Raw genomic sequence first — 23343 nt, 5'->3', positions numbered from 1 at the left:
CTGCAGAAGTTCACATAGATGCATTGTCCTTTGTTAGTTGGCTGACGAAGGCTTTTGTTGGCAATTAATTGATAGTCTGTTTATTCAATTTTAAGAGTGTTGTCCATCATTAGACCAAGGTGATGAAGGCAGAGATCAGTGAGGTGCATTGTAGTTTAACCAGCAGGTCATTTCGGTGAGGTCTATCCTAAATCCAAGGTTCAGGCAGTGGCATATGAAGTATACCATGTCTTATGGTTGGAGCTGTCATCAGTTCATACCCTGAAGTCCATTGTAATAGACTGAAGTGATGTCTGGCTGGCACCAGCTGCATTTAGTCGTCATCACTCAGAGCAGTGGAGTCTGACATCAAACAGGAACAGAGCTGGATCTTGCCGGCTCTGGTTACCTCGGGATATGAATCCCGAGGTTGAGACAGGGAAACAAATAGAATAATATTAGCGTAGATGCCATTCAATTTTCAGAGTTATAGATTATGATAAATGTTTCTGGTTTCGGCAGACCTAACTAAAGCAGCCTAATTTTGAATTGATGGATAAATTAGGTGTATGCCTGGCGAAATAGATGCGTCTTTAGTCTAGACTTAAACTGAGGGAGTGTGTCTGCATCTCGAACAGTGTTAGGGAAACTATTCCATAGTTTAGGAAGCAAATAGTAAAAAAGGATCAACCTTGTTTTTGTGGATTTTGATATTCTAGGAACTATTAACAGGCCAGAATTGTGCAATCGTAATGAACATGATGGAATATAGCATGATAGAAGTTCACTTAAGTACTGCAGAGCTAGACCATTCAAAATTTTAAAATTCATTTGAAATTTAAAAGGTAGCCAATGTAACAATGATAAAATGGGGCTAATATTATTATATTTCTTGGTTCTAGTCAGCACTCTGGCTGCTACATTTTGAACCAATTGAAGTTTATTTATTGAACTTGCAGGACATCCTCCCAGTAATGCATTTCAATAATCTAGTCTTGAGGTTATTAATTAGTTTTTCGGCATCAGCAACAGAGAGCATGTGTTGTAACTTAGCAATATTTCTGAGGTGTATGAATGCTGTTCTACAAACATTGGAAATTTGATTTTCAAAGGACAGATTGGTATCAAATATAACACCTACATTCTTTGCTGTAGAAGACAATGTAACAGTACATCCATCGAGAGTCAAATTATATTTTAGCGCCTTATTTTTAGAGGTTTTGGTCTAATAATTAGAACCTCTGTTTTGTCGAAATTGAGTTGAAGGAAATTTCTGGCCATCCAATCTGTGATTTCATTTATACACTCTGCTAATTTGGAGAATTGTGAAATTTTGTCGGGTTTCGAAGAAATATTAAGTTTGGTATCTTCGGCATAACAGTGGAAACTTTTTCCATGATTCCTGATAATATCTCCCAGGAAAAGCATATACAAGTAGAAAAGCAGAGGCCCTAAAACCAATCCCTGTGGCACTCCATACTTTTGTTTGATTTGGCAATTTCTCATTTGCACAGACAAAGTGGTAGTGGTCTGCTAAATAGGACCTAAACCATGCTAAATCATGTCCACTAATGCCAACATAATTCTCAAGCCTATTCTAGAGAATGTCGTGATCTATGGTGTCAGAGGCAGCACTAATATCTAAAAGCACTAGAAGAGAAATGCAGCCACGTTCAGATGATAAGAGCAAGTCATTTGTAACACTAATAAGTGCAGTCTCTGTACTGTGATGGGGCCTAAATCCTGACTAAAATTGTTCATATATACTATTTCTCTGTAGAAATGAACATAGTTGGGAGGACTACCTTTTCTAGTATTTTCGACATAAACAGCAGATTTGTAATTGGTCTAATTAGCCAATTCTCCAGGATTAAGCTGTGGCTTCTTAATAAGCAGTTTAATAACTGCCATTTTAAAGTTTATAGGGACATGTCCTAAGGACAGTGAGGAGTTAATAATATTAAGAAGAGGTTCTAAGATTGCAGGGAATACCTCTTTTAAGAGCTTAGTTTGTATTGGATCTAACCTACATGTTGTGGATTTTGATGTTTCGATAAATTTTGTTTGCTCTTCATTACCTATGACAGTGAAGGATTGATGTTGCTCATGAGGAAAATTATGAGACACTGTTTTTTGAGATACTGTGACAGACGATTGCTTAGTTCCAATTTTATTTCTAATTTCAATTTTATCAGTAAAGAAATTCATGAAGTCATTACTATTGTGCTGCGACGGAATATCTGGTTCAGTTGAGGCTTTATTCCAACCAATTTAGCCACAGTACTGAATAAACATCTAGGATTGTTGTGGTTATTTCCTTTGAGTTTGCTAAAATATGCTGTAGCTACAGACACTATCCTTCCATGCACCGCAAAATACCTCTAATTTTGTATTCTTGTGCTCCATTTTCAGCTGATCTCTTGAGACCATGAGTGTGGTCATTGTGTGTGGGGCTTTTTTCTTTAATTTTCTTTAATTGAGGGGGTGTGACACTATCAAGAGTGCTAGAGAAGACTGTAGTTATATTTTCTGTTATTACTTCAAGTTCTTCTAGACTTTTTGGCTTACTGAGTATATGAGATAAATCTGGAAGATTATTAGTGAAGCTATTTTGGTGGTCGAAAGATTAGTTCTACCTGAACGATAGCATGGTGTAGATTAACATTAGCTGATCTCAGCATACAAGAGACGAGGTAATGATCTGAGATGTCATCACTCTGCGGCAGAATTTCTATAGTATCAACATCAACTCCATATGACAGAATTAAATCTAGCATATGATTATGGTGATGAGTTGGTCCTGTCACAATTTGTCTGACTCCAAGAGAATATCAATAAATGCTAATCCCAGTGTCATTTTCATTATCTATGTGAATGTTAAACTCACCAACAGTTAAAGCTCTATCCACAGTAACTGCTAGAGCTGATAGAAAATTTGCAAATTCACCAAGAAAATCAGAATACGGCCCAGGTGATCTTTATACTGTAGCAAAGGCAAAAGATGACAGAGATTTTTTATTTTTATCTGTCATTGTCACATTAAGCATTATTAGTTCTAAAGAAGACGTAAACTTATGTCCTGTCCTCTGAGTAACATAAAAACTTCACTGTAAATTGCAGCAACGCCGCCTCCTCGACCCTTCAGACGAGGCTCATGTTTATAACAATAACCTGGGGAAGTAGATTAATTAAACTGATATATTCATTTTACCATTTACATTTATTCATTTGGCAGACGCTTTTATCCAAAGCAACTTACAAGAGAGGAAAACAAAAGCGAATCATCTTAAAGAGACGGTGGTATGAAAAGTGCCATACTACAAAGTTTCACTAGCATCAGAATAGTATTCAAAACAGATTAAAAGTGCAACAAGAATTGTATTTTTTTTTTTTTTTTTTTTTTTTTTTTATGACTGGTTAAGTGCTCATGGAAAAGATGTGTTTTTAGTCGTTTTTTGAAGACAGGGAGTGAGTCAGCTTCACTGATGGAGTTGGGAAAGTCATTCCACCATCGTGGTATGTTGAAGCTACAAGTCCGGGAAAGTGTTTTGGTGCCTCTTTGTGTTGGTACAGCACAGTTTAAGCTAGTTTTCAGTCAAACAGAGTGCATCCATGCATCCATATGATCTGTAATATTTTCATTTACAATTAGTGCTTTGGTTGAAAGAGATCTAATATTTAGTAGCCTTACCTTTTATATGATGTTTATCTTAAATTTTCTTTTGTTATTTTCAAGTTTTACCATAATCAGATTTTTTCTAAATGATTTAGTGAGGGGTTTGTGTTTGGTAGTTCGGGGAACAGATCCAGTCTCTATTTGATATCTAGGTGATACAGTCTCTATGTGTAGTAGTTTATGTGACCTGTGTGATGTCTCAAGGCAGCTAGCAGACATTCGGAATAGCCAGTTTGTCTGCTTCCTGACCTGGGCCCCAGTTAGTCAAATACTATCACTAGGAAGACTATGAGCCAAATTACTAGAGAGGAGAGCGGCACCTTCCCTGGAGGGATGTAGTCCATCTCTCTTTAGCAGGTCAGGTCTACCCCAAAAACTCTTCCAATTGTCTGTAAATCCTATGCTATTTTCCGGACACCACTCAGACATCCAGCCATTCAGTGACACCAATCTACTATAAACCTCGTCACAATGACGAGCAGGGAGGGGGCCAGAGCATATTACAGTGTCTGACATCGTTTTGGCAAGTTCACACACCTCTTTAACATTATCTCTAGTGATCTCCGACTGGTGAAGCTGGACATCATTAGTGCCGCCATGAATAGCAATTTTAGAAAATCTACATTTAGCATTAGACAGCACTTGTAAATTTGATCTTATGTCAGACGCCCAAGCCCCCAAAATGCATTTAACAATAGTGGCTGGAGTCTCTGTTTCCATGTTCCTTAAAATAGATTCTCCTATAACAAGGGTGCTTTCAACATGATTCTCAGTGGGTGCATAACTGAGTGGGGAGAATCTATTGGAAATCCTAACAGGAATGGGAGAGTGGTGTCGCTTTGCTGAGCGAGTATGCCGCTGAGATATCACCCAAATGCCCTACTGCGGGGGCTCTACAGCCGGAACCAAAGTGTGTGTTGCACACAGTATCTACCGGCTTCTCTTTCTCACTGACCTCCACTAGCATTTGGATGCGTGTCTCTAACTCATTAACCTTCTCCGTCAGCCTGACTAAATCCTTACATTTATCACATGTAATTCCATCACTGCTGATGGAAGAAGCTATAGTAAACATGTGGCATGTAATGCTGGAAGCAGTTACATGAGCGGATGCCATTACTTACTGCAATTGTTTGTTGTTGTTGTTTTGGTTGTTCTTGAGCGGTGAGGGTTTGAAATCTATGTGAATCCCTCACACAGTTGTTTGCTGTTGTTGTGGAGGTTCCTGATCAGCAGATGTTTGAGACTGATGCAATAATCCATGCAAAACACAGTAGAGAAAATGAATGCACGCAGTCGAAATGCGAGATGTAGATAAGCGGAAAAAAGAAAAGAAAACGGTGCGCACGGTAATAAACACGCAGTTGAAACAGTAGAAAAGTGGGGAAAAAACAAAGCACGTGGTAAAAAAGGATTAAACTATGAACGCAGAGGAAGAAGCAATGCCTAGCAGGGTAGCAAACTATGAGCAAACAGACTCATGCAGCGTGCCGGCAGCAACCGGAACAGGAGATATAAACTGTCTACAGATATAAACTAATTTCAAGGGAAACTGGAACAGTATATATAAACTATCTGCAGATATAAAATTATTTAAAGGGAAATCTATTATAAGCAACCTCAGATATCTCTGATAGGTTTGGTGCAGGGATCTTCCAAGGCTGACATCTGAGATACGCACAGTAATGCCAAAATCCAGCTCTGTTGTTTTATGCTATGTGGTATGTGTGTGTCTGTATGTGTGTGTTTTTGCAGAGATTGAGATGGTGGTGATGGAAAAATGTAGAATCTCAGAAGTGTCCACGTTAACAGAACAAAACATTACAGATGAGGAGAAGAGTGCCGCTCGATCAGAAGGCCAGAAGAGCAGGTACATGTACACACGCACACCCATATTTACACACACATGGGTTTACTTAGCTTTATAAATGGGGGCTAACATAGACTTATATTGTTTTTAAATAACACTATTTGTAATCATTACAGAATCTCAAAACCAAACCTTTCCTCTGAAAGAAACTATTTAAAATTTTTAGACTTAAGGGTGAAGTTTGTATTTCTTTGTCACTAGCGTCATCAAATGGAATTGCAAAAATAACTTTTTTCAAATAGGTTTCCTGAAAATTCCCCGTCTTCCATTGGTCTGACAAAAAATCGTCCCTCTCTAAACTTATGCCATTGGTTGATCCAAAATTTGAACTTCATTCTGGTCTGAATGCTCAAACAAACAGAGCAGTGCTTGTGCATCAGAGCCGGTGTTTACACTTTTCATGAAAATCAACCTGCGAATGGATTACTAAAAGTTAACGCTGCATATTAAGGTGGGATACAAGAAAGTGTTTTAATATTTAAACAATTGCACTAATCACTAACTCTTTCACCTACTTGAAAGAAAAAAAAAGCCATTAAAACATAATTGAGTTTATTTTTGACATCCACAAAAGAGTGTTTTGTGAGATTTAGCTAACCTCAGAGGCCATTTTTTAGCAAATTTCTCCCCAACATGTAGGGGGTGGGGGGGGATAGAAAAACGTAAACACACAAACACACACAAGCTAGAGAGTGAATTAACATCAAATTAGTCCTATAGGTCAGATTTGTGATGCTTGGTATTTTTGCAGTAGCATTTCTACCACTGAGTAGTGTATATCTTCTGGCATGTTGAATAGTCATAGATTCTGCCTTTTGAACTGAAAAGCAACATACTGTTGAGAGCATTCATGCAAACTGTGTCACTGTCCAAGATTGTGCTTTGTGAGTTTCTATACTGTTAGTGGATCCTAACGTTGAACCCGATGGCCCTGCAGTCTGCATCTTATCTTCAGTTCCTTTGAAGTGCAGCTTACCTCCTTTGTTTAGATTCAGCATGTTCCACGGAAAATGCCCCGGGATGTGTTCAGGCTGATCTTGAAAGCTGTATTTATGTATTTTCTCCATACCGAGCTATAACAAGTAAATTGAATGTCTCAAGTTTCTTGCTACTCACAGTGAAATTCTTAAGAGCAGTCTGCTTGGACATGATCAAGTAGTTCAGAAGAAGCAAGAGCTTATACATGTGAAGGCATTGAATGTATATATGATATAATGTTTTGACTGCTCAAAGCCTGACAGACTGTTTTTGGCATCATTTGAAGACAAAAATATTTGTAGTAATTAGCTCACCTAAAACAATAAACTGAGTAAATACCTTTCGTGTATGCAGTACTCAAACAATACAGTATGTCATCATGAGCGGCATGCACATGCACATACTCTGTCGTGCATACATGTGTGGTTTTCAGCGGAAATGATCAATGCCTGTTGTCTTTATTGTTGTCTTAGACCCTTCCTGGACATGTTCTATAATGCATTGGACTGTGACACAGAGGATTACAAGGCTCTGTTTGTGCTTTGTCTCCTGTATGCCGTGTCTCACAGTAAAGGTACCTGTTCTGTCTCTTTAGTCTGTAACTGTCTGTAACAATTATGAAAACATCTTGCTCTCAGTTACCACAGAAAGTAATGTCAATTCATCCCTCTGTTTGTAAAAAAAAAAAAAAAAAAAAAAAACTAAATGTGTGTACAGTAGTTTTACAATGAAAACCTACAGTAGCAGGCAAGGTGGCAGCACTACAGATCACTGTTTCGAAAGTGTAACCAAAACTGTAGGATACCCCATTTGAATGATGGCCTATTGTTTTTTTGTTTGTTTGTTTTTTTGTTTTTTTGGATAGTCTACTATATCCATCAAATGCCTTTTCATAGTAGCCAAACAAATGAAACAATGTATCATTTATATATCATACATCAAAGAAAGTATTTATTATTGCACTTTCTATAGCATTAACATAAACCATACTTTTTAAAATATACTAACTTTGTGCCTCTTCACGTACATTAGATCAAAACCAATGTTAACCTTGTGGTTATTTAAACGTGGTGTAATAACAATAAAACATTACAGTCTGTGCAAAGTTGTAGCCAACCTTTCAACTCTATGCTAAATGTAAATCTGTTTACTTTCCCTTATGCACATGAGGAAAACAGAAAGGGTCGAGACGTAACTATCCATTGTACTGTTTATATGGAGAAAACCTCCACCCACTGGAATTACATTAGTTGTGCATAAACAAAACTTCATCCACTTAGAAAAAGCAGTACCAAGAAAAGCAGAGGATTTCGAAAATGTAATAACTTAACGATACAGTTCAAATGGCAACCATTTTTACTAAGTGTTTTTTATTCACATTTCTGCTTTTAAACCTATTAGCTATCTTACCTGCTAGGCTTCCATTCTAAGTGCATTACTGTTAAAAAATGTTCTTTGTTTTTACAAACTTAGCGACGGATGTGGAAATTGACAGCATACCAGAGATAATGTCCACAGAGCTTAATTTGAATTTATTCAATTTATTCAGTTAATTTGAATTTATTACAGAAATATTACTTTAATACTTGGTGATGGATACACCCCTAAATCAGAGTGCAGCACTTTAACGATACAGAGTATTTAAACAACACGTAAAGGGTCTTCCCAATCTACATGGTGAAATTGTGACCAGTCTGGCGTTTAAGGACCACACACAAACACACTTTCAGGACTGTCAGGTTGTTTCTAAAATCTAATTTATAAGCTAATCTTATGTCATCTATTAAAAGGTAAAAGGTTTATCTCTCTTTTGTGTGTGTGTGTGTGTGTGTGTGTGTGTGCGCGCACGTGTGCACATGTGTACGTACAGGTATAAACCCAGAGCTCTTGGAGAAGATCCAGCTGCCTGTGCCAGATCAGGAGAGGAGATCTTACAGTCAGGTTTTAGTGGAGAGAGTGATCCGAATCATGAGCCAAGCTGCTCAGCCGGGTACACACACTTGCACATTCTGCCCATCACACCTGCACTGTCTTGCTCTACTGTACTTTACTAACTGACTCTAAATATAAACCCTCACCTGCTTAGACATGCTCATTAAATATTAGGATCTGCAGATTCTTTTGGTGTGTCTGAACTTGACCGTGTAAAACAAAGTGCTCATATTATTTTTCAGAAATGTTCATCCAGTAGTTGTGCAACCTTTGTTTTGCCACTCACACAGAGAGAAAACAAACTTCTTCTGTGTCTTGATTTTTAAATGTTTCATCAGAAATTTTAATGCAACTATTAAACTTTTGCCTTCGAAAATTTTATAGCAGTTAAAGATGACGTGAAATGAAAATTGACCCTATCTACTTTGTTTTTTATTGATTCCATTCAACAAATTAAATAAACTTCACAGAAATTGCGGAATCAAATTATGTACAATTAAACCCTCCCCACCCAACACAAACACACCCCAGTGGTCATAAATATTTGAAGAAAAAAAAAAAACACAACATGCACACACAAAAAAATACATAAATAAAAAGCATATTTTCAAAAAACAATCAAATTGCACACACATATTTAAAACTAGAGATCCCTTTCCACTACCCCTCCCCAAAAGCCTTCCAAAAAGGCCAAATATCTGCCCCAATTCCTATCAAATAACCCCAGATTTCCCAGCCTTCTATACATCCCTTCCTCAAAGGCCGCCACCCTCCCCAACTCCGAGCACCACTCATGAAATGAGGGTGCTCCAACCAACCTCCAACCCCTTACCACTCGTTAGGACCCAACTCTTTATGTGCCGATTCTCGACGTCGATGACCACCCCATCGCCCAAAATACAGAGTCTGGGGCAAAGTGAAAGCTGAGTGCCCACTACATCACTTATAAGACTTTGAACTTTCAACCAGAACTCCTGGATCTCAACACACCCCCAAAAGACATGAGTTATGTCTCCAACCTCTGATTGACATCGCCAGCAGGTGGGTGTGTCTTTAAGACCAAGCCTATGCAATCTGGAGAGGGTCCCAATAAAATCGATGTAAAATCTTAAATTGCATAAGGCGAACCCTTGCATCTCTAGATGCAGACTTGACATTTTTTAGGATCCTAGCCCTCCTCCAATGTCAAGCTTAGATCTTTCTCCCATAATTTTGTGAGAGAATTCAAAGTTCCGTCCCCCAGACTCTGAATTAGCAGGGAGTAATACACTGATGCCTCATTACCCTTCCCAAAAGCAGCAATCACCACTCGCTGAGTATCTGCTGCACTGGGGGGGTGCGTGCCACTCCCAAAAACAGTGCAGAGTAGGTGGCGCAGCTGTAAATACTTATAAAACTGAGATCTGGGAATGCCAAAATGTTGAACCAAATTTTCAAAAGGTCTCAATACTCCACACTCATATAGGTCACCAAGTGTATTAACCCCCCTCACAATCCAATCTGACCAACAAAAAGGGGACTTATTAATACATAGTTTAGGGTTCAGCCATATGCTCGAGGCTACGTTTAAATAAATATCAGAATTAAACACTCTGGACACTTTTGTCCATATCGAGTGCAAATGCAAAAGAATGGGGTGCAACTTAACCTCTCCGGCTAGTTTAATCGAAAGGCTTTGCAGTGGTGAGATAGGGGCAAGAACTTCCTTTTCAATACAAAACCAGGGAGGGGCTCTCTCAGGTGGAAGCGACCAATGAGCCAAATGTCTAAGACCAAATGCATAATAATAAAACAAAATCTTGGGTAGGCCTAACCCGCCTTTGTCAATCGGCCTATGTAACTTATTGAAATTTAACCTGGGACACTTACCATTCCAAATGAAGGACTTCGCTATGCTATCAAATTGCTTGAAATAAGAGAGGGGGACATCTACAAGGAGAGACTGTAGCAGGTAGTTGAATTTTGGAATACAATTCATTTTAATAACATTATCCTTCCCAATCATTGATAAGTGTAATGAAGGCCACCTGCCACATCATTTGAAAACCTTTTTATTAAGGGATCAAAATTAACTCTGACTAAATCAGACAAATTTGCTGGGAATAAAATTCCCAAATACTTAATTCCCTGTTTGGGCCACTGGAAGGACAGTACGCTGTCAAAGCCAAAACTTCGGATTTAGACCAATTGACTTTGTATCCTGAGAACTTGGAAAAGGAGTTAATAATTCTTTGGAGGCAAGGCATAGATCTGGTAGAGTCGGAGACGAATAATAAAATATCATCTGCGTAAAGCAGAAGCTTATGCGCCACACCTCCCGCAATCACCCCTGGAAAATCATCCCCCTTTCTTATCGCGGCTGCTAATGGTTCCAGGGCAAGACAGAACAATAATGGGGAAAGAGGGCAACCCTGCCGGGTGCCCCTATCCAGAGTAAAATAATCTGAAATTAACCCATTTGTTTGTACCGCTGCTACAGAGTGTCTATAAAGCAGCTTAATCCAACCAATAAATGTACTCCCGAACCCATACATTTCCAAAATCTTAAAAAGATAATCCCATTCTACCATATCAAACGCCTTTTCGGCGTCAAGTGAGATGGCAGCGACCGTAGATTGATCATTCGCCACTGACCACATGATATTGATGAGACGCCTAATATTATCAGAAGAGCTACGGCCTCGAATAAACCCCACCTGATCTATATGTATAAGTGATGTCATAACTTCACTTAATCGATTAGCCAGAATTTTTGACACAATTTTTACATCTAACTGGGTCAGGGAAATTGGGCGGTAACTTTTACACTCGCTTGTCCTTTTTAAGAATCAGACTGATCCGGGCTTGCGTCATAGTTGGAGGAAGCTTTCCATTCTTTTGTGATTCTGTATAAACTTCTAACAAAAGTGTTGCCAGTTCTGTAGCATAAAATTTGAGAAACTTAGAGGAAAAGCCGTCAGGCCCCGGAGCTTTGCCTGTAGGTAAGGCCTTAATTACCTCATCAAGCTCCTCCAAAGTTATCTCGGAATCAAGATAATTTTTTAGGAAGATCTAATGGTTCCACAAAGTTCCTAATATCTTCATCAGTAGATGAAGACGTGGAACTATAGAGATCAAAGTAGAATTCTTTACAAGCATTATTAATATCAATGGCCTAGGTAAATATTTCACCACCCGCAGATTTCACAGAGGGAATGGTAGAAAAAGAATCTCTCTGCTTTAAATATCTAGCCAAAAGTTTTCCTGTTTTGTCCCCTGACTCAAAGTATGACTGTCTTGCCCTGAATAACCAAAACTCCACTTTCCGCGACAAAATAGTATTATATCTATATTTCAATCGGGTCAATTCTCTGAGGCCATCAGATGACATACGGCGCTTCAGCTCTGCCTCGGCACTTTTAATATTTCCTTCCAACTCCACAAGTTCTTGTGCTATGGATTTTTTGGTGAATGAGTCATACCGTATGATCCGACCCCTAAGAACCGCCTTAAGTGCCTCCCAAGCCACGCCCACTCTCCATATAAACATTGATTTCGGCCTTTAACATTTGTTGGAAATCAGGATTTTGCAAAAGGGACACATTAAGGCACCAACTATATAATTTATTTTTCTCTGTATATGGCAACATCTCTAAACTCACCAGGGTGTGATCTGAGACTAAGATATTTCCAATTGAGCAATCAACAACCAATGAAAAAATCTATTCTAGAATAAATCTTATGGACTGATGAAAAAAATATATAGTCTCTACCAGATGGGTTCAAAAGTCTCCAAATATCTGTAAGACCAAGATTTTTACACATCCTGTGAGGCATCATTGTTGCTCTAGGGGGTTTACACACTTTTGCTTCACTATGATCAAGGACTGAGTCCATCAAAAGATTAAAGTCTCCTCCCAATATTATATCATGAGGGGTGCCAGTGGTTTGCAGCATCCCTTCAAGATCTGTAAAAAAGCCCTGATCATCAGCGTTAAGTGCGCAAATATTAGCCAAAATCAACCTTTGCCCTTGAATTTCAGCTAAAACAATAATGACTCTCCCTAATTTATCTTTAGTCTGTTTGAGACATTTGAATTGTAGATGTTTATTAATCAGTATAATGACTCCCTTGCTCTTACTTGAGCCAGCACTAAAGAAAACATGTCCACCCCATATCTTCCCAAATTTTTCAGCTTCCTAAGGGGAGAGATGTGTTTCTTGAAGAAACACTATATCATATTTCTTATGTTTAAGAAAAGTAATAACCTTCCTTCTTTTTATGGGGTGCCCCAACCCATTCACATTCCATGTGGAGAGAGATAGTACACTTATATTAACATTTGACATTTTGATATAGTAGAAAAAATAAATTGTGTGTCAAAAACAAAATTATACAGACCACATTCCCCATTAGTGAAACAATCAAACCCCGAACTTCCCCCCGAACAAAACAAACAGAAAAAAGAAAAACGTGCGCATTTATCCCGTGCATGAACAGCCAGCTGTTATGAGTTCAGCGGATGACGTAATCATTCCAGTGTCCCGTAAAAATACTCAACAAAACAAACTCCAGCCAGCAGGAGGTATAAGCACGAAGAACGAGCAGATTAATCCACAGTTGTTCCAAAGGAGTTTTATTCAATAGAACAAGCTCCAGCCACTAGGTCACCAAAAAAAACAATACAAAAAGAAACAAAACCGGCATCCCGGTTCCCCAGATGGTCGAGTCAATTCACTCGGAGGCCGCATAAAAGTATATACCATGACTTACACAATCCGTCAACTTTATAAAAGACATCCTTTGTGTGAGCATGTAGATATTTTGCGGTCATCCGTAGTGTCCACTCTCAAACTGGCCGGGAACTTCAATGCACATGTAATCTCAAAAGTTTCTTTAAGGAAAAGTGTTATTCTCAAAACAAACTCCAGCTGCTCGGCGGAGCCAACACAAAAAGAAAAAAGAAACCAAAATGACGCCCAGCTTCCCCAAAAACCAGAGTAAGTACAGCGAGTCGACCCACTCACATGAGAAACACCCAATGGTTTACTCACCCATTGATTCAATAAAAGACATTGCCTGATTGGGACATGTAAATACTTTGCGACCGTCCTTCGTTTCTATTCTCAGTTTGGCCGGAAACATCAGAGCAAAAGTGATCTTTTGCTGATGTAAGAGTTTCTAACATTCCTTGAACCGATCGCGTTTCTCTCTTGTCGAACTCGCAAAGTCCGGGATCAAGAAAATATTATGGTTCTTCCAAGAAAGCTTCCCTTTTCTCCTCGCCTGGCGCAACACAAGATCTTTATTGGATGATCTCAGAAATCTGGCCAGCAAATCTGTGAGCTGGGACTCTGTGAGCTTGCTCGATTTCCAGTTTATGGCCTGTTATGTCGAGCAGACTTGGGAAAAGATCGTCTAGGAATTTCACCATATCTCTGCCCTCCTCATGCTCAGGAATTCAAACAATTCAAACGTTATTCCTGCGGCTTCTATTCTCAAGATCTTCAAGCTTTTCAAAGAGATGTTCCAAATCAACTTTGGTCGCGGGCGGATTAGCGGTTAATTCCCTCTCCGAAGACTCCAGACAATCGATTTGTCTCTCAACATCGGTCACTCTTGTAACTAACTCAGAGAATTTTATTTCCATCGCCGTAATCGATTGACGTATTACAGCAAGAACCTCCAAGTCAGCAAGAACCTTCGTCAACATCACCGACATGTTGGACAACTGACGCTGGATCACCTCTCCCGCCGCGCCATCCAAATCAAGTCCCCGGTCTGTAGGCCTGTCGGGGCTTTCATCCTGAACACGTTAGTGTCTTTTAATGTCTCCAGAGCCCGAGGATTTTGACTTCGCCATGTTTTGCCTCAAAGAGCAAATGTGTAACTCAAATTTCACCAGATTATAACATGAAAATAATTAAAAATTTGGCAAAGTGCGCAGAGCTCGTCGCTCACACGTCTGATTCTTGCATGGCTTCACGTGAACCCCCCGACCCTATCTACTTTGTTAATAAATGTATCTGGTCTCATTGTGCAAGATTCATCAGTGCACATTATATGAAAAAGTAAAGATGAATTTTTTTTACATTAGTAATGGCATTAGGTATCATGAACTAACATTGAACAATTGTTTTTTTACACATTAATGCATGCGATTAAAGTTTAACACATTCATAATCCGATTGTTGCTTTTACTAAGCATGTCATGTCTAAACTATCACAAAAATGCAGAATGAGACATTATTGTCTGTAAGCACTTTTCATGTGGAGTTTAAAACGTCGCTGGTTTTGACACCCTGACGCGAATCATAAACACAGCTTCAAGATTGGTGTAGCAAAGTGGATAGCCACAGTCTACCAGCTGATAAATATTGTGGAGGATGAGAGTTTAGGAGATTTCATGCCCATTGCAATGAATACTCAGCCTCAGTTGCCCGAACAGACATTCAAATATCATATGAATCAACCAAGGAGGTCTATAATACCTGGAAAAATCTATCTAATAATATTTGCGATTTAAATGTTGCTTGTAATAAATTTCGTTTTGTCAGGGTACACAGTTATGCTGCGTTCCATTCAAGTTGGATGTGGGATATTCCTGCTTGATATCTCCAACAATAAATGCATTCCATTCCCCATTATTCAGAAGATGACATTTAAGGAAACAAAACTGCAATGCTCCCGTTAGCTTAGCAGGTGTTTGACTCCCATTAGAGATGTCTCCTAGCAACCCAACCAATAAACAATGCTGCAGCACTAGCATTTGTGCTACAGGTGTACGATTATCAAAAGAGATTATAATGTTTTATACACCTGTCTCTACAGGCATTTGTTAAACAAGCTTTAATATCATGTAATGTGGAAACCAACTCATTTATCGATATTACTTAATAAAGTGAATGTTTATCACTTACTTTGTATATCTCCCTGAGTGTCGACATGTTTGTGTGACATCATGCCCCTGCATCTCGGTGAAATCGGAGTTGAGAATTTCTGCACGAGCCTACAAGTTGTAATTCTGACTTCAAGATGCATTCCATTGCACTTTTCATAGTAGGCAGTTGTAAAATCAGACTTTCCGAGTTGAATGGAATGCAGCACTACTTTTCAAAACTTGATCCAACACTGAATGCTCAAGCAGCCTAATTTACACTTAGAAAACTTCTGATGTTGCTATAACAATGCAAAAAGCACTTACCTATTTACTTGGAAGTGAAAATCAGCCCTCCTTTCCTGATTAATAAATTAAGCAATCACACGGTCATGCAGAACATCTTGTGTTTTAAATCCATAAGGATCTCTTTCTCAGTGGCGATAGTGGCAGTAACGACAGTTGACTCGTCAGCAAGATCTCTCACTCGCTTTCAAATTACGTCCCTTAAAGCGTGATTGCGTCACTCAAGGCCAGCTAGAAGGCTTCGACCGGGACATATCCTAAAGATCACACCCACCAAGAACAAATAAATCAATCTGATTGGCTGATGAATCTGACAATCTGACTTTAGTTGCCCATTCATTTGCACTGTTGAGGGATTCTGTAGAAATTCTGAAGGCTTGAGGGGGTGGAGCACAGACTCACGTGCTGCTTTGGGCATGCGATTTGTGAAACAGTTGTCACGCTTCACTTGTAAGCATCAAGGAATAAATTCTGACTGGATAAACTTTTATTTTTCTTTGTTTGTAGATTAATTAAGAGTGGAAAGTGATTAAAAATACATAGGCAAAAAGGTGATTGAGAATGAAAGGATTAAAAATATGTATTTATTTGGCATGTTAGGCCAGCATAAAAGGCTTTGCTGGCCCTGAGAATTCGCCACCTGTCTATTGCCATGGCTGCTTGGTTATTGTTTTGGTTACATACATTTCGCATGTGAGCTATTCTAATGCCCTGTACTTCCCTGTTTTATATATTTGTTTGATTTTCCACTCTGGAGAATATCAGAGTTTTTATTATGTAACTGGAAGTGTCACATGTTCGGTCTGCTTTTACATAATATCACATCAACATTACATATTTACAATTGTAAACCACGTAAATTACTTCTAAAGTGTACATCACACCACAATAAAATCGATTAAAAATAAAACAAAACTTTCTTATAACAATATGAGCTTATCTAGCATGTGTTTGTGTGTCTCAGATGGAAAGGTGCGCCTTGCAACTCTGGAGTTGAGCTGTCTGCTTCTGAAACAGTCTGTGCTTTCTGCCTCTCAATGCATTATAAAGGATGTTCATTTGGCCTGTTTGGAGGTAGGTACAGAACATCAATTCCAGGGGTATTCAGTTAGGTCCAGATAATAATAACTTAATCTGTGTCAGTATGTCTATGAAACATACAGTGTGTGTGTGTGTATATATATATATATATATGTATTTATTATTTTTTTTTTTTAAATAGTTAGTTATTACAACTTTACATTGGCAGCAATAGTACTTTTAAAAAAAAAATGAAAATAATAAATCCTAAACATTCACAATAGTCTCTTCAAAAAGATAAGAAAAACAGTTTGTTTTTAAGCTTAATGACAGCAGTCCAGTTTTTGTGTTTGAATATATTTTTTACATTCAGAATACATACATATGTATGGGACATAGGAGGCCTTTTGATAGATCAAAAAATTTAAGTCTGAATGGACCATTCTTATATATTCCATAAAGTGACAATCTACTAACACCAACAAACATTTTACATAACAGTGCAGCATAAAAATACTGTTTGCTTTACACTGATCAGCCACAACATTTAAACCACCTGCCTAATATTGTGTAGGTCCCCCTCATACCACCAAAACAGCACACCAACCCGCATCTCATAAAAGCATTGGTGCAAGACGTTCTGGTTTGAGTATTTCTGTAACTGCTGATCTCCTGGGATTTTCACACACAATAGTCGCTAGAGTTTACTCAGAATAGTGCCAAAAACAAAAAAACATCCAGTGAGCGGCAGTTCTGCAGATGGAAATGCCTTATTGATGAGAGAGGTCAACAGAGAATGGCCAGACTGGTTCGAACTGACAAAGGGGACTTTTACACTGGGCACGTTTGCTGCGGTCCGATTCCGAGTGCGATTGTTCCCGGTGCCCCCTGCAGCGTTGGTCTGGTTTCACACTCACTTGATTCTATCGAACCTCGGTCCATTTGCATTCATCTTACGTCATCACAAACACGCATGGAGAACACAACGCGACTCATCATACTTTTTTTTTTTTTTTTGTTATTTTGGTGCCTTTATGCACAGCAGAGTGAACGACAACTGCGTATATGTGCGCTTCACGGCGTAACTCATCAGATGTCCAGGAGAAGGCGGCTTGCTGCTGCTCGGAAACTGCATTTTTTGAGGAGACAGCTGATTGCAAGGAATTCATTTGCATCTTTGTTTACACTGCACGCTTACTCACGCTCGTGTCCAAGGTGAAGTTATTGCCACTGTCATGGCAATGCTGAGTTGCTTTCACATTCACGTGAATTGCGCTACAGTTCCATTGCAACCGAACTCAGACCACCTCCTACAGGTAGTCTCGGGTTCGGTACCGCAGTCCGCATGACAGCTTTCACATTACCAATTTTTCATGCAAACCGTGCTCTGTTTCGAATTAAACTGCAAGTGTGAAAGCACCCAGAGTCTACGGTAACTCAGATAACCGCTCTTTACAATTGTGGCGAGAAGAATAGCATCTCAGAATGCTATTCTGAGATGCGGGTTGGCGCTGTTTTGGCGGCTCAAGGGGAACCTACACAATATTAGGCAGGTGATTTTAATTTTGTGTCTGATCGGTGTATATAGATAGATAGGCTGTAGGTATACAGTTGTGCTCAGAAGTTTGCATACCCTTGGAGAATTGGTAATATATATACCGTTTTTAAAGAAAACATGAGTGAGCAGGCAAAACACATTTCTTTTATTTCTTGTGGGATTCATATTCAACTGTAGGTTATAACAGAATGGCACAATCATAAAACAAAACATGGCAACAATAAAAATATTAAATGACCCCTGTTCAAAAGTCTGCATACCCTTAGTTCTTAATACTGTGTATTGCCCCCTTTAGCATCAATGACAGCGTGTAGTCTTTTGTAATAGTTGTCTATGAGGCCCCAAATTCTTGCAGGTGGTATAGCTGCCCATTCATCTTGGCAAAATGCCTCCAGGTCATGCAAAGTCTTTGGTCGTCTTGCATGATCCGCGCGTTTGAGATCTCCCTGGAGTGGCTTGATGATATTAAGGTTAGGAGACTGTGATGGCCACTCCAGAACCTTCACCTTTTTCTGCTGTAACCACTGGAGGGTCAACTTGGTCTTGTGCTTAGGGTCATTGTCGTGCTGGAAAGTCCAAGAGCGCCCCATGCGCAGCTTTCGTGCAGAAGAATGCAAATTGTCTGCCAGTATTTTCTGATAACATGCTGCATTCATCTTGCCATCAATTTTCACAAGATTCCCCGTGCCTTTAGAGCTTACACACCCCCAAAACATCAGTGAGCCACCACCATGCTTCACAGTGGGGATGGTATTCTTTTCACTATAGGCCTTCTTGACCTCTCTCCAAACATAGCGCTTATGGTTGTGACCATAAAGCTGTATTTTGGTCTCGTCACTCCAAATTACAGTGTGCCAGAAGCTGTGAGGCGTGTCAAGGTTTTTTTGTGGCATTGGCACAGTAAAGGCTTCTTTCTGGCAACTCAACCATGCAGCTCATTTTTGTTCAAGTATCAGCATATTGTGCTCCTTGAAACAACCACACCGTCTTTTGCCAGAGCAGACTGTATTTCTCCTGAGGTTACCTGTGGGTTTTTCTTTGTATCCCAAACAATTCTTCTGGCAGTTGTGGCTGAAATCTTTCTTGGTCTACCTGACCTTGGCTTGGTATCAAGAGATCTCTGAATTTTCCACTTCTTAATAAGTGATTGAACAGTACTGACTGGCATTTTCAAGGCTTTGGATATCTTTTTATATCCTTTTCCATCTTTATAAAGTTCCATTACCTTGTTACGCAGGTCTTTTGGCAGTTCTTTTCTGCTCCCCATGGCTCAGTATCTAGCCTGCTCAGTGCATCCACGTGAGAGCTAACAAACTCATTGACTATTTATACACAGACACTAATTGCAATTTAAAAAGCCACAGGTGTGGAAAATTAACCTTTAATTGCCATTTAAACCTGTGTGTGTCACCTTGTGTGTCTGTAACAAGGCCAAACATTCAAGGGTATGTCAACTTTTGATCAGGGCCATTCGGGTGATTTCTGTTATCATTATAATTTAAAAAGGAGCCAAACAACTATGTGATAATAAATGTCTTCATATGATCACTATCCTTAAATAAAAGACCATATCCATAAATTTTTTGCATGATCAGTCATATTTTCAAAATCAATGCCAAAATTTCACAATTTCACAAAAGAAAAAAGGAGACTTTCCAAAGTGATGTTGAGTGAACAGTACCAGAAATACATGTTTAGAAATTTAGGACAACAACAAAAAAGTTTTTTGTTTTTGCAGTTTGTCCAAATGAAGAGCTTTTAAATTTGAATATGAAAAATGCACCAGAGTTTAAGGGGTTTTAAGAAAGTTAAATATGTCCCAATTTCACGTTAACTTTTAATACATTTTCATTCCACAACTTTTACACAATAACATCATAAGTTACAGGGTTGCCTGCTGCAACCTGAGGTTTAGTGACTTGCTCAAGGGCACCAAGTTATAACTGCTTGAACTTATGTCCTTTTGGTTACAAGCCCAAAGCTTTAACAGTTAGGCTAAAGTGTGTTAAATTACGATGAACAATGCATGCAAGCTTTAAAAGCTGAATGTCACAAAGAAAATCACATGAGACTGAAGTTAAATGCTGGAGTGCGAGTGTTGTTCTAAATTTTTTTATTATTGTTAAATTCCAGAGGTGCAAACTGTGCAAATATAAACAGTGATTAAAATCATAAATAAAAACAAGGTTATTTTAAAAACAATTGTCACATGACACTAAAAGCGGTACTAAAACAGCACTGTCCCTACTCCATCAACCAATCCAAGGCCAGAGACTCTTGCTCTCAAATAGTACTAACAAAAACTCTGTCTTAGTTACTCACTATCCACTAAACACTGTCCATCCACTAGCTTCTTCCCCCTCTATTGACTGCTAGTTTAAAGGAATAGTTCACCCAAAAAAGAATTTATTTTCTCAACATTTATTTGCCTTCATGCCATCCTAGGTGTGTATGACTTCCTTTCTTCTGCAGAACACAAATGAAGATTTTTAGAAGAATATCTCTGCTCTGTAGGTCCATACAATACAAGTTAATGGTGACCAGAACTTTGAAGGTCCAAAAGCACATAAAGTCAGCATAAAAGTAATCCATATGACTCCAGTGGTTTAATCTATGTCTTCGTAAGTGATTTGATAGGCGTGGCTGAGAAACAGATCAATGTATAAGTCCCTCTTTACTATCAATCTCCTCTTTCACATTCACTTTCACATTCTTCTTTTGTTTTTGGTGATTTGCATTCTTCGTGCGTATCATCATCTACTGGGCAGGGAGGAGAAGTTATAGTAAAAAAGGACTAAATATTGACCTGTTTTTCACCCACACTTTTCATATCACTTCTGAAGATACAGATTTGACCACTGTAGTCATGTGGATAACTTTTATGCTGCATTTATGTGCTTTTTTGAGCTTCAGAATTTATATTGGTACGCATTCACTTGCATTGTATGGACCAAGATTATTCAAGATTGTTTGCAACATATTTCTGATTTATTGGTTGTTTCTAAAATACAGTATGCACACATATGTTTTTCCCAGTCATTTTTCTCACACTGAGTAATGGTTCCTTTCATTCTTATTTTGAAACTAGACAGATTACATGGGAGTATATCCAATTAAAATTAAACATATAAATTGTACTTGTTTATATTGATTTGTGCAACTAAATTATACCAGTAACATGATGGTTTCTTTTTAGGGTGCTCGAGAAGAGAGTCTTCACCTTTTGAGGCGGTTTTATAAGGCAAGATGCTCTTTTTGTGTTTTTTGTTTCTATTAAAGTAATAGTTCACCCAAAAATAAAAATTCTATAATTATATGCTCACCCTCATGTCGTTCCAAACCTGTATGCCAAGCTATCATATGGCTTCAGGAGACTTCTAGTACATAAGTCATATTAACTACTTTTTATGGCATTTTTCTGGATATATTATTTATTTATTTATTTTTGTCCTTTTTGGAGCTTGACGGAGATGGTAACTATGAACGGCCATTGTATGTAAAAGAGCTGCGTAAAGGTACTTTAAAAATAAAAATTTTTTTGTGTGTGTTAGACTGAAAAAACAAAAGCAGATGGTTTTCGACATGAGGGTGTGTAAATAATTATATTATTTTCATTTTCGGGTCTGCTATCCCTTTTAAAATCACATCAAGGTCAGCAATGCTCTTGCAGGTACTTACTGGAACCCATCTAGATCAAGGCAACAGCGCTTCATGTTAATAATGTGTTTCCTTGTTCTTGTAATTATCCTTAGTGTTATCCCCAACTTATATTTAAATTTCCTTTAAAGTCAGAGGTAGAATAAAACTCAGACAGCTCATCCTTAAGACTATGCTGTTTTGATATTTAGGAAAATCCCAGCAGCTTCCTGTTGAAACATGTCAGCACAACCATACAAACATGTTTCTTATTCACATTCAGACATTTCTATGAAAGCGAACTTCAATTAAGCAGAACAGAATACTCTAATCAGTGGCAGCTATCAGGACTGTGGTAATCAGGCAGTTTCCTGCAAGATAACCAAGTACCCGCGTGTGTACATCTTTTTGCTGTTGCCACCATGTGATTTTTGTCTCAACAGGGATGGATGTTCTTTCTGTTTCTGGCTTTTATTGAAGCCTACAGCACTTTTTATTTTCCCCCTTAGACATTTTGACTTGTGAAATTTGAGTACCCTGGCATGACTCTGTTAAACGTACTGTATGTGGGTACTGCAGCTAGTTTTACTTTCACAATTCATAGAAAAATCTTTTTCAAGTAGCTCATTCCAATTGATGTTATCTGACAAGTTTATTGTGATTTAGGACAACATGATCTGTGTGGTGTAGACACATTATCACAGTACTGAATGTTCTATTCTGAGAATTTGGAGAGCCCTGGGAGTGCCCATGTTTTTGGTATCTCATTACCTTCCTTTACGTGCATTTATAGTAGATCAGTGTCCCAGCTGTTCCAAGAAACTGGCCAGACACGCACAGTGCCAGACAACATTATGGACACACCTTTTCATTCTTTATTATTACTATAATTCGCATTTTAGAGTAATGGTGAAGTCATCAGAGCTTTGAAATGGAAAAACCTTGATGGAGGTATGAGAAGTATGTAGTGACTAAAAATTATCTTTTAGATTCCTTGAAGAAGCCACCCTTTGCCTAGATTTTAGACACTATTCAAATATTATTATAGAAGTTCCAATGTATGCTGGTCACCTTTTGATTTGTTGTTCCCTCACTCTCCAATCCAACTCATTCATTCCAAATATATTTAAAATCCTATTTTAATTTTGTAAGAAATTCATACATGGGCACAAATTATACTTCTGTACGTCTGTCATTTCAAGTATTTAAGAATAAGCCTTTAGATTAAAAGGTTTTTATGGGCATTAGAATGTAATTTCATGAGCCCATGCTCATTTATCTTGGATTATCTGTCAATAACACCTTTTATCATCCTATCCCTCCTTCCATTTATCCTTCTGGACTTCCCATGGCACAGAATGTTCCATTTAATTATGTTAGTACTGTATGTTCAGTTTTTTGCAGTGGTGATCTCGAGTCTAGTACTAACACAAGTCAAGTTGTTACATTAAACCATGAATTTCCATTTAAGAATGTAATGCTAATGGTAATCCTATTAGTCGAATGAAAGAATTATTAGTTTATACAAGTC

General features: G+C 38.4%; 1 protein-coding gene across 4 annotated transcripts in view; it reads left to right on the top strand.

Annotated features, from left to right (window-relative positions):
- The window catches only part of LOC127451245 (protein CLEC16A-like), a 111331-nt gene that overhangs the window by 42788 nt on the left and 45200 nt on the right, over nucleotides 1-23343 (top strand). For all 4 annotated transcript variants that reach the window (XM_051715776.1, XM_051715775.1, XM_051715779.1 and 1 more), the window contains 5 exons: nucleotides 5411-5525; nucleotides 6977-7077; nucleotides 8374-8493; nucleotides 16563-16672; nucleotides 21373-21417. In XM_051715776.1, coding sequence (XP_051571736.1) covers nucleotides 5411-5525; nucleotides 6977-7077; nucleotides 8374-8493; nucleotides 16563-16672; nucleotides 21373-21417 — 491 coding nt within the window. The remainder of the gene's footprint in view (nucleotides 1-5410; nucleotides 5526-6976; nucleotides 7078-8373; nucleotides 8494-16562; nucleotides 16673-21372; nucleotides 21418-23343) is intronic.

The sequence above is a fragment of the Myxocyprinus asiaticus genome, chromosome 14 (genome assembly GCF_019703515.2).
Source record: "Myxocyprinus asiaticus isolate MX2 ecotype Aquarium Trade chromosome 14, UBuf_Myxa_2, whole genome shotgun sequence".
In the NCBI taxonomy this organism is placed as follows: domain Eukaryota; kingdom Metazoa; phylum Chordata; class Actinopteri; order Cypriniformes; family Catostomidae; genus Myxocyprinus; species Myxocyprinus asiaticus.
Note: the sequence above shows the minus strand (reverse complement) of the source record. Positions and strands in the feature narration are given on the sequence as shown.